The sequence below is a fragment of the Gossypium arboreum genome, chromosome 7 (assembly GCF_025698485.1).
Source record: "Gossypium arboreum isolate Shixiya-1 chromosome 7, ASM2569848v2, whole genome shotgun sequence".
Classification (NCBI taxonomy): domain Eukaryota; kingdom Viridiplantae; phylum Streptophyta; class Magnoliopsida; order Malvales; family Malvaceae; genus Gossypium; species Gossypium arboreum.
In genome coordinates, this window is record NC_069076.1 from 69785005 (window position 1) to 69796717 (window position 11713).

Genomic DNA, 11713 nt, shown 5'->3' on the forward strand with positions numbered 1-11713 from the left:
TGATTTCGCATGTATGAATCCGTATATAAGAGTTCGCATCCAGCAATCCGTATGATTTCTGCCAAATTAATCTAAAATGACTCTCTCCATTCGATGGGTTTTATACTAATGTTATATGTAACAACTCTATATGAAAAGACTATATGTTACATGATCTTACACCAGATAACTTCTCATGCATTTTGTACTGCACCTCTATGATGTTCAAGCTTGAACATAAGCTATGGAATATGAGTGCACAAGTTTTGTCTAAGTGAGATCTGAGGTGAATTCTTAATTGAGGTAATTTCTTTTAGAACTCATTAAGTTCCTCATGAACTTACCATGTTTCTCTTCCTTATTTCAAGTATTTCCAAACTATTATTCGAGGAAAAAAGGGAGCTAAGCCAAAATCTTCAAAGTCATGTTTGAGCATCTTACCCCTATTTTTGTAACATGCGTAAATATCGGGGAAAAGTGTAGTTTAAATTTCTGTTTTGTACTTGTCTGAAAATTATTCAAATCTGTTTCAAATTGTATTTAGACTCATAAAGCTAGATGAACAGATTATTATAAAAAGATTAATATTATTAGAAGGTTGTTGCATATATTATATTTTCATAGTAAAACCCTATTGAATTGTTGATTAATATTTAAATTACTTTCGCTTATGATGTTAATTGAAAACACGTTTCGATTTAGTTGATTCTCGAATAAATATTTGAAAAGGAGAGCCCCGATACAAATGTTACATTAATTTGGCTTAGTCCATTAAATTGTTACTAAATTAAATTTTGTTATCTAGCCCTTATTATTCTTGATGTCTGAAGATATAAGAAATTTAGTGGATAAGGAGATTAAAAGTAATATTCATCACTTCCGACCTAGTGGGCCAGTGCCTACTGAGAGTAGAGGAGCGATAGGGACTGAAGCAAAGAACGCATTGTTTGAAGCCTTGGAAGCATGGTTTGACATATTTGTAGAGATGCTCCACCACCACCCACACAACTTTAGAAAAGCCAGTAGAACCACCAGTTCCCTCTCATATTCAAGTTTCTCATGTGGCATAAGATGATCATGTGAAAGAGATAAGAAAAATTGGCGCTAAGGAATTGAAGAGAGGAAAGAAAGATGATTCAGTAGCTGTAGAGAACTAGCTGTCAACAGTGTACGAGTTACTGAAGAATTACAATGCACTTTGCCTGATATCTTGAGGTATGCAATTTTCTTGTTGGAAGATAAAGCCTTCTAGTGGAGGTGAACAATAATGAGCATTACGCCTCAAGAGTAAGTCAGATGAGAATTGTTTTTGCAAAAATTTTGAGAGAAGTATGTAAATCGACTTTTTATTAAGCAGATAAAAAGGGAATTTTTAAACTTGATGTAGGGTAGACTGGCTGTTCTCGAGTATGAAAAGGAATTCATCAGACTAAGTATGCCCGTAAGCTGATATTAATGAGGAAGAGTTGTGTGCAAGTTTTGAATAGGGACTTAATGAAGAGATCCTAATTGTAGCAGCATTCAAAATAAGAGATCTAGCCACTCTGTTAGCAAAAGGGTAAAAAATAGAATTTATGATAAAGGAGAAGGACAAATTCTGAGATCGAGAGAGGAATGAAGGGATTATTGGGTTTGATGGAGATTTTCGGATTCAAGAGGACCAGGGATGATGGGGGTTTTTCTTCAAGTCCAACACGAAGTCACTAACATGATAAATTCAGATAAAATTGTGAGACACGTCAGACCATATCAGTGGCAAGCATAGAGGGTTCTAGAAGATTGATTCGCCTTCTTTGTAGACAATATGGGAAGACTCATGCAGGTATATGCTAGAAGGTGACAGGTGTCTGTTTTGGATATGGAGAATAAGGCCATATGATTAGAGAAATTCCAAAATGAGAAATTAAAGGCACAGTACAATTTGCACGGGTGAATTGGGATGTAAGACAATTGGTGAGATTTAGAGCTATCGTGAGATTAGGCGCCACAATAGAAAACACGAAAAGGACTATTGGCAGATTGGGATCTAAAGCCATAGCCCGCGCATATGGGATGTGCGCTAAGGAACACGTGAAGCCCCAGATGTTATTACAGGTAACTTCTCTTTATTTCACATTAATATTCATGCTTTGATTTATTCTGGGTCAATGCATTCATAAATTTGTCATAGGTTAATCAATGAAGGAATTTTAAATGTTGAGTTCATAGAAATGAAGATATTAGTTACAAATCCTCTTGGTCAAAGTACAGTTGTGGATAAAGTGGTTAGGAGCTGCCTACTGAAGTTTTAAATTTTTTTCTTGCGATTGATTTAATGTTGTTAAAATTTCATGAATTCGATGCAATCTTGGGCGTTGGATTGGTTAACTAGGCACATCACAGTCTTGGATTGTCATGTTAGAGAGGTGCAGCTATTAACGGATTCTAACGAATTAGTATTGATCTTTAAAGTAAAGTAAGGCATGAAGTGTAAATTGGTCTCGACAGCCTTGGTAAGAAAGCTTGTTTTACAAATGGGGAATGCTTATTTAGCGTATATAATGAATAGTATAGTGGTACGTAAGGATTTGGGGCAAGTGTTGACTGTAAGTCAATTTTCTGATGTCTTTCTAGATGAACTTTCGGGGGTGCCACCGGATCATGAGGTGGAGTTTCCTATTAAGATTGCTTCACGGACTGCTCCTATCTTATCTACTCCATATTGAATGGATCCTCTAGAATTGAAAGAGTTGAAGGCTCAATTGCAAGAACTTTTAGAAAGAGAATTTATCTGCCCAAGTGTCTCACCATGCGGTGTGCCAATTTTTTTGTGAAGAAGAATGACGATTATGTATAGGTTATTACCAATTGAATAAGCCGACCATTAAAAATAAATACCCTCTACCCAGAACTTGATTAATTAGGTGGTGCAATGGTGTTCTTTAACATCGATCTTTGCCTTGGCTATTATCAAGTGAAGATAAAAGGTGACGATATACATAAGACTGGTTTTCAGACTCGTTATGGACATTATGAATTTTTGGTGATGCCATTTGGATTAACTAATGCGCTAGCGGTATTCATGGATTTGATGAATTGGGTATTTCAACCTTACTTAGACAAGCTTGTAGTAGTGTTTATTGATGACATACTGGTATACTCAAGAAGCGAATTTGAGCACACAGATCATTTGCGGGTGGTATTAGATACTTGAGGCAAGAATTGACTGTACGCCAAATTTAGCAAGTGTGAATTTTGGCTGAAAGAAATAAATTTTCTAAGCCATGTTATCTCCATGGGTGGAATCAAGGTGGGTTATGATAAATTCGAAGTTGTAGTGAAGTGGAAACTGCCAAATAATGTCACAGAAGTACGCAACTTTTTGGGATTGGCGGGGTATTATAGAATATTTGTGAAGGGTTTTTCAATGATGGATGCACCTATGACTCAACTTTTCCAAAAAGATGAGAAATTTGTATAGTTTAAAGCCTGTAAAAGAAGTTTTGATAGATTAAAGACTATTTTAACTGAAGCACTTACCTTATCATAACCTGTGCCTGGGATCGAGTATATAGTGTATATGGATGCCTCACTTAATGGCCTTGGTTGTGAACTCATGCAAAGTGGGAAGGTGATAGCATATACGTCTTGTCAACTCAAGCCATATGAAAAATATTACCCCACTCATAATCTCGAATTGGCTGTAATTGTGTTAGCGTTAAAGATTTGAGTGACCAAAATAGAATGAAAGGCATAGTTATGTGACCATTTTTATAGTTGACCCATAAAAAATAATTTTCAGTATGGCTTAACGTTCCATGTCTTTATTTAACAAATAAAATTTAACAGAATAGCTAATTTGCATGTTTCAAAATGTATAAGGGCTAATTTTCCCAATTTTTTCATTAGAGGGGTTAAAATGCAATCAACCCCTAAGTATAGGAACTTCTTTGGTACTTTTACCTTGACTGAGTTGGTGTCATTAACTTGCCAAAAATTGTAGTGGCAATTTAAGTACTTTTCAGCTCTTAATGAGCTTGTTTTCTAAACATTTTAGTATCTTTTATTACATTTTTTATTTTATAGATTAGATTTAAATTATTGCAAAATAAGCGTTTTTATGCAATATTTCGAGTTAGTTGACCCATTGGGCCAATACCGGCCTTAAGGTAGTTTGAATGCTTTCATTAAGTGTACATGATACCTAATTTTATGCCCAAAAGCACTAGGAACGATAGTTGAGTCGCAGCATAATCTTTTGGGGTCGCAACAGAATCGAGCCAATTCCAAAATTTACATTTGAAGATGTATGTCGTAGCAGGCATAAGCCTGTGTCCTAACACAGGTCTAACGGAGGACAAAAATTTAGTAAGGGTGTTTCTGTCCGTACAACTCATATTTAGTGTGATTAAGGCTTGTATTTGACCTAAATTAGGCTGCTAACTTTGCCTATATATAGTTAAGCATAGGTTAAGCTTAGTGAGCTTTTGCCAAGCCGTTTTAAGGTGTTAGTTTAGTAGATTTAGGATTTTAATTTAGTTTTATTTTCTTTTAAAAAACAAGTTTATTTTCTTATTCTTTAACTTGGATTTGATTTGAGTTCAAGTATCCATTATTTAGTATTTTCATAATTTTCTTTTACATTCCTTTTATAAATGATGATATCTTGACAATTGTTAAAGGATTTCGCAGACACAAGCACAACAAGAGTCTAAAATGAACGAATTTCTATCTTTCATTCTTTTAATTAATTTAATTTGTGTTCTTGCATGATTAGTTCAACTTTAATGAAGATAATTATTGAATCGATAACTGGCTAAGTCCTTTAGGGAGATTAACGAGCGGATGTGAGAGTAATTAACGGAAGAATGAGGGTTTTTTATATGAATTAATTGGTATGTGTGCTTAAACCCTGGGGTTGACAATCCTAGGAAGTAATCTAGGTTAAACAAGGTCAAGAGATAAGTTTACCGAGTGAATCGTCATTTATCCAGGTCAAGAAAGTGAAATTGAGAGATAAGTGAGTATTGGTCGATTAATTAATTAGTAGATGGCAAGAGGTAATACTGGTTAGTTAATAACTAATTTACTAATAAAACCAGAATTCTGGAGTTAATTGCAATCATTGAGGAGAGTTAATCTTCTGCTTGTTGTTTGAAAGTTTTCTTTTGTCAACTTCGTTTTAGTAGTTTTGTTTTTATTTTATGACTTCAATTTTTTATTTTATTTATCATAATGTAATTTTTAGTGACTACTGTTTAGACCTGCCACTATAGAAAATATTTTTAGATTTAATTTAACCTCCCTTGGGTATGATCATCAAAATACTTATACGTGTTCCGTTGTAACACAAAACTATATTACAATTTGACATGTTCGCTTTCAGATACTGCACTTTAATTATATATATATATATTTTATTTGCACATTTTTTACTCCAAACGTTCGCACATTTGGAGGCAATCAGACACCAATGAACTGAGTTCTAACTCGCTTAAGAAATTACTAGAAACCCCATTATTTTATAAAATAAAAATATTATTTTAAAGGTATTTATGTTTTTTATATTTTGATAAATCTAAATAGATAATATATGTAAAGCATATAAATAAAAATGATAAAATATAAACTTAAATAAATATCCATCATTTCAATTTCATCGTTTCAACCAAAATCACATTAACTTTTATATTAACATTTTATAAATTTATTATATAAATATATATTCATCCAAATCGTGATTATGTAATAATCTAATGTAATTTATGATTTTGTAACACAAGTTTATATGCCCGCTTACAATAATTAAAGTTATTCACAACTGTTTGAAGATTAATTAATTTGGATTTGAGGGTACAGATGTGACTAATGGGCATAACTATTTGTGAGGCTTACCTGTAAAGGCTAACTTAGTGTGTGTGTGTGTGTGTGTGTCATTATCATGGGACTTGTTTCAAGTACGCAGAAAGTACGCAACTTTTTGGAGAGCTGGAGACATAATTTTTAGTACTGTCTGGTGGTAGCAGTAGTTTAAGAAAAGAAACAATAGACGGGAAGATTATAAAAAAGCAAAGGCTTTGAGCTTGTAAATCATGATCTTTATAGTGCAGGCTTTTAATTCCCACAAGATAAAAGGAACATTTTAGAGAGATAAAGAGAGGTGTTTGATTGGGCCCCTGCCGTTGTGGGTGGGAGAGGCCCCACACACCGCCCATGGCGATGCGCACGCTGTCTTACCAAAGCTAAAAACACAAGGCCATCATCATCATCCATCCGATGCCTAGACCTAACCCTAACCCAACATCACTATACCCCCCAAAAAATAAAGCAATAATCAAAAGAATCCCCCCAAACCCAAACCCATAAACCACTTCTTCCCCCAAACCATTCCACCCTCATCCTTCTCTTCCTCATTTCCTCCCAAACCCTTGACCGATAACTTATCTTTCTACGACAAAGGGGTTATCACTTCCAAAACTGCCTAAGAAAAACAAACTATCTCTGCCGATTGAAGAAATCAAGAAAGATGGCTTGATTCAGCTATTTTCAGCTGAAAATCTGGTGGGAGATGCTTCATAGCCCTTCCCTGTGCAAGATCGTATTCAATCCACCAAAATTTTAAAAAAAGCCAGAATAATAGGATTCCTATCATCTTTCTTTTATCTTTGTCCATCGAAACTCAGTTGGTTTGTTTGTATATGTTTGCTGTTTGTTGATTAGGTTTGAACTTTGAAGGGAAGAAAAGAAATGGACCCAGTCACAGCTCATGGCCGCCCTGTTCCTCCTCCTTTCCTCACAAGAGAGCTTCATCTAAATCCGCACCATCAATTCTTGAATCACCGCCAACAATATAACTCAGAAGACGAGCCCAACCGTGGCAAGAAACGAGATCAACAAGAAGCAGCAGCAACCACCACAAACGACACGAGTGAAAGCAAAAAAGTAGCCATAAATGAAGGTGAAATCACAAGAAAACCACGAGGCAGACCTGCGGGTTCCAAGAACAAGCCTAAGCCACCCATCATAATAACCCGTGATAGTGCAAATGCCCTCCGATCCCATGTTATGGAGATTGCCAACGGCTCTGATGTTATGGAGACTGTTTCGACTTTTGCTAGGCGAAGACAAAGAGGTGTTTGCATTTTGAGTGGGAACGGAACGGTATTAAATGTAACCTTAAGGCAACCAGGAGCTCCCGGTGCCGTCGTCACTTTACATGGAAGATTCGAAATTTTATCACTTTCTGGGTCGTTTTTACCTCCTCCAGCACCATCGGCCGCATCATGTTTGACAATATATTTAGCCGGCGCTCAAGGTCAAGTAGTCGGAGGAACCGTGGTGGGTTCACTTGCTGCTTCAGGTCCGGTGGTTATTATGGTGGCTTCTTTCGGTAATGCAGCGTATGAAAGGCTTCCCTTGGAGGAAGAGGAACAGCCAGTGGAGCTGACTCCTGAAAGCGGATCCGTAGGGTCACCAAGAAGCATGGTTGGTCAACAGCAACAGCAACTATTGCAGGATCCCAACGGATCCTTTGTTCAAGGATTGCCACCAAATCTTCTAAATTCAGTCCAATTGCCAGCTGAGGCTTACTGGGGCACAGGTCGTCCCCCTTATTAACATAAGCACAAAGTTTCGGGTTCTTTTCCCTTCCATTCATCTTCTTCCATAAGATAATATTCAAGTTTTAATTATAAGTCTCGATCATATATTCATCGGGCTTTGATTTGAACAAGGATGTACAATCTCATGGGTTTCTTCCTGGTGGAGTTTCTTGTTTTCCCTTTTCATTAGTTTTTTTTATTTGTATGAGAATAGCCGTTCTCAATTGTTCTTCTGATTCTAGTATCTTAACGATGAAGAAGCACCGAAACAGAAGATGGCAGTCGTTTCTCAGTTTCTCTCTCCATTACCTTTAAACTTGTCAGAGAATTGTTCTTTGTACAATAAATAAAAATAAAAAAAGGACAACTTTTTTTTATTAGGTTTTCTTTGGCATAGTACTTCCAAGTTTCAGATTCTCTTACACGATCCAAATGCTTAAAGAAAACACTAGTTATAAAATTTTATCAGTTTTATGGGGGTGAAGTTCTAGTTAATATATATATTGACTATGATTATTGGTATTGTTATTATAGCATTAATTATATGAGTGTATTTGGATAAAATATGAAAATATAAGGCTGGTTGAGTTAATGTAGTGGAAGATTGAAGAGGTCGTCGGGGAAGAAGAAGGCAAATCATGGCTTGAAGAAAGCAAGGTGATGGGAGGTTATGGGCTTAGAGTTTTGCTGTCTTTTTTGCATTGTAAAGTATTGATCGTTTTTCTCTGACTTGCTAGGGTTCATTATGGAATCAGAGATGAACATTGGGTACTGGGTTACACGTGCGCTGCTCTGTCATAAACAAAAAAAGAGAAAAAAAAAAACACTACTCTTTTCCGAGGCAACCCATTTTCCATAAACTTCACCATAAAAGCTCCAACAATCTCAATTCTCACGCGTTAAAGCTGATCTCTTCTCTTGTTTCCTGAAAAAGATACTATATATTTCAAAATACATATTGGTACTGCTGCAAATTACTACAAACTTTTAAACCCTAGCTAGCTTAATCTTTGCAAGCTGATACTAGCTAATATCTTATTGTATGTAGCCATGTACTTTATATGTACAATTAGTATCATCCCAAAATATAATTCCCTTCCTCTTCCTTGACAGACCATGCATGTGCAAGTTTGTTGGCAGCTCTTCTTTTTGGTATTATGATCAATACAACCTAAATTTCTTTCATCTTTCCCAATTTATTGCCATACTATTTCTGATTATGAGAAGGAAAAGCTCACTTTTGTATCCTTCTGACAACATTCATCTATTTTTTTTTTCTATAGAAAACAAAACCATCATTTTGGGGATTGCTTAATTTAAGTTGTACAAACAGTACATAACATTTTCAATTCACAGGATTTGGATTTTCAAATATTTTTATCTTCAACTTTGCATTTTTGGGGGTCAATCTAAGTTGAATACTCGGGGGTTGATTAATTTTTTTTTTTGGCCAGTGGAGTTGATTAATTTATTATTGTTATTATTATGCTAATTTTGCCAGTACAAGGTTTTACCTACTGATGTAAAGTTAATGTCACATGACACTTCAAACTCTGCGGCTTTTTCACATGTTGGAGGTAATAATAGAGTGGACCATATATATGTATGAATCATATATGTGTTGTGGCTTGAGACAATTCCATGCTGGTTTTCATGATCAATATAACACTGGTTTCTTTCTTCTTTTTTTTTATAATTGAAGAGGATAGATATAATATATGAAATCTAATTTAAACTTACAATATAATATTTTTATCATTAAATCCATTTCTTAATTCTTGAAGTGCACTAATTCAATGATATTACCAACTATATATAATATTAAGATTTTTTCCCTTTCCTTTCCCATGTTTGCACATTTTTTATGAAACTAAAAGTGCAAATCATATGTAGTGGCCACTTTATAATAGGATAGCAATTAACATGCCCCACCCTCTACTTTCTTTCTCTCCATGAATGCATGGCTTCAGTATATATTTCGACCTTTTATAAGTTTTTAAATTCTAATATTATATATATATATATATATATATATATATATATCTAGAAATGTTAAATGTAGTGGTAAGGCATATTGTGCTTTTAAAAGAGTACATAGGTTCAAACTTTATAATCAACATGAATATTGATCGTAAAATGGGCTTGGATCATAAAACCATTTGATAGAATTTCTCCATCAAATATTAAAATCTTTTAGATCTAAATATTATTAAAATAAAATCCCTAGAATTGTATAAACAATGATTCTACGATCTTTAGAATAATATGACTTTCACAAGCTAAAGAAATACTTGATGTGGAAGTGGTCACTAGACTTGACGAAGAACATGAAGAACACCCGATAATTGATTTCTCCCTCTTGACCTCTTCCCTTAATTACATAAACCCTAAGCGATGGAAGCTATAATCTTTAATGTGTTTTTGTGAGGATTAGTTTATAATGAGCGACTTTTAATTTGGTACATCCATCAAGTAACCGAATGAATGGATAGAATTTAACTTCTATTCAAAGTAAAACTCTTATCTCCTTTAAATTGGGTCACATTATTTTAGACTTAATTAAGTCCATATAATCGGGCTAAAATCTTAATTCTTCCACTTGACCCAATGAGGTAAAACAAAAAATTTAATGGAATAAACTTTAAGCGCGCATAAAAAAACACTCATCATAATTACCACATTATAGTGAATTGCAAATGTAAGTTATGATGGTTGTATGCTTCTTTCCATATACTACAATATTGCAACTTAATATAATAGGGTTTTAAGTACCTTTAAAGATTTTCCTATTTTACATAATTTCAAAATTACGTGCACACAATCATAATAAACAAAACATATGTCCATTTTATTTTAGAAACACCATAATTGAGTTCAAAGTGTCAAAACATCATAAAATTTTATTCATTAATACAATCAAGATCCATTCTTGTACATGTTCTTTAAATGTATTTGATTCTAAGCTTTAGTTAACGGATTTACAATCATAAAATTAGTTTTGATATGCTCTAAAGGCGTTCTTTGTTTCTGAACGTCCTCCTTAACTACAAAATGTTTTAATTCCATATGTTTTGCACCTTTGGAATATTTGTCATTTTTAGAGAAAAACATTCATGTCGAATTATCAAAATAAATTTTAAGCAGCTTGGTAATGGTGTCGACTATCGCAAGTCTCGAAACAAAGTTCTACAACCATAATATATGAATAGTAGCCTTAAAACATGCCACAGATTCTACTTCCATCATATATGATGCAATGACAGATTCTTTAGCATTGTTCCATGATATAAATCCTTCAATAAGAAAAAATAAATAACCAAATGTGGACTTTCTACTGTCAAGACATCTAGCAAAATCTGAATCTGAGTATCCAATCACTTCCAATCGATTAGATCTCCTATACGTGAGCGTGTACTTCTTTGTTCCTTGTAGGTATCGTAAAACTTTCTTTTTAGCCTTCCAATTATCAATTCCAAGATTACTTTGATATCTACCAAGCATCCCAACTACAAAGCTAATGTTAGGTATTGTACAAGTTTGGACATACACTAAATTACCCACTATTAAAGCATAAGGAATTGATTCTTGTAACAACCCGATTTTTATCGATGTCAAAAAACTCGAATAAAAGTAAAAGTTCCTTAAACCAAGATAGCTTGAGTATTGAATCAAGTATATTTATAAGTTAATTTTAAAAATTAGAAACGACATTTATAAGATAGTTGATTTAATTTATTAAAGCAAATAATACAGAAACTAGATTGTATAATGATTAAATTAGTTGAAATTGATTTGGATTTGAGTAGGGATTTAAATGGCAATTGAACCAAGGGCTAAATAATAAATTAAACCAATAATTCATGAAGTTAGTGGATGAGCTTAATCACCACCGTAGAATTCCACTAAAATGATTAAGATTGAATTTTCGCGATTGATATATATAATTTTAAAAAATGAATAAAATAAAGTTAATATATGTGAAAAATAAAATAGAATAAAATAAATAAAAATAAAGAACACATAAATTTTACGTGGAAACCCTTTCGGGAAAAAAACCACGGGCAGAGGAGAAGAAAATTCACTATGTCGAAAAATTTTTTTACTCAAATACAAGAGGAATAGACTATGTCTATTTATAGGCTTGCAAAGCCATA

At 33.9% G+C, this 11713-nt stretch overlaps 1 protein-coding gene across 1 annotated transcript; it reads left to right on the forward strand.

Annotated features, from left to right (window-relative positions):
• The first annotated feature begins 1959 nt into the window (after nt 1-1959).
• LOC108482835 (AT-hook motif nuclear-localized protein 22-like) lies at nt 1960-7936 on the forward strand. The gene is made up of 2 exons (XM_053031265.1): nt 1960-2073; nt 6679-7936. The coding sequence occupies exon 2, from the start codon at nt 6706-6708 to the stop codon at nt 7573-7575; it is 870 nt and encodes a 289-aa protein (XP_052887225.1). The 5' UTR covers nt 1960-2073; nt 6679-6705; the 3' UTR covers nt 7576-7936.
• Nucleotides 7937-11713: the final 3777 nt, after the last annotated feature.

Bases quoted from the DNA above. Each gene is read 5' to 3' on its own strand.
- LOC108482835 (XM_053031265.1), top strand. From the start codon at position 6,706: ATGGACCCAGTCACAGCTCATGGCCGCCCTGTTCCTCCTCCTTTCCTC.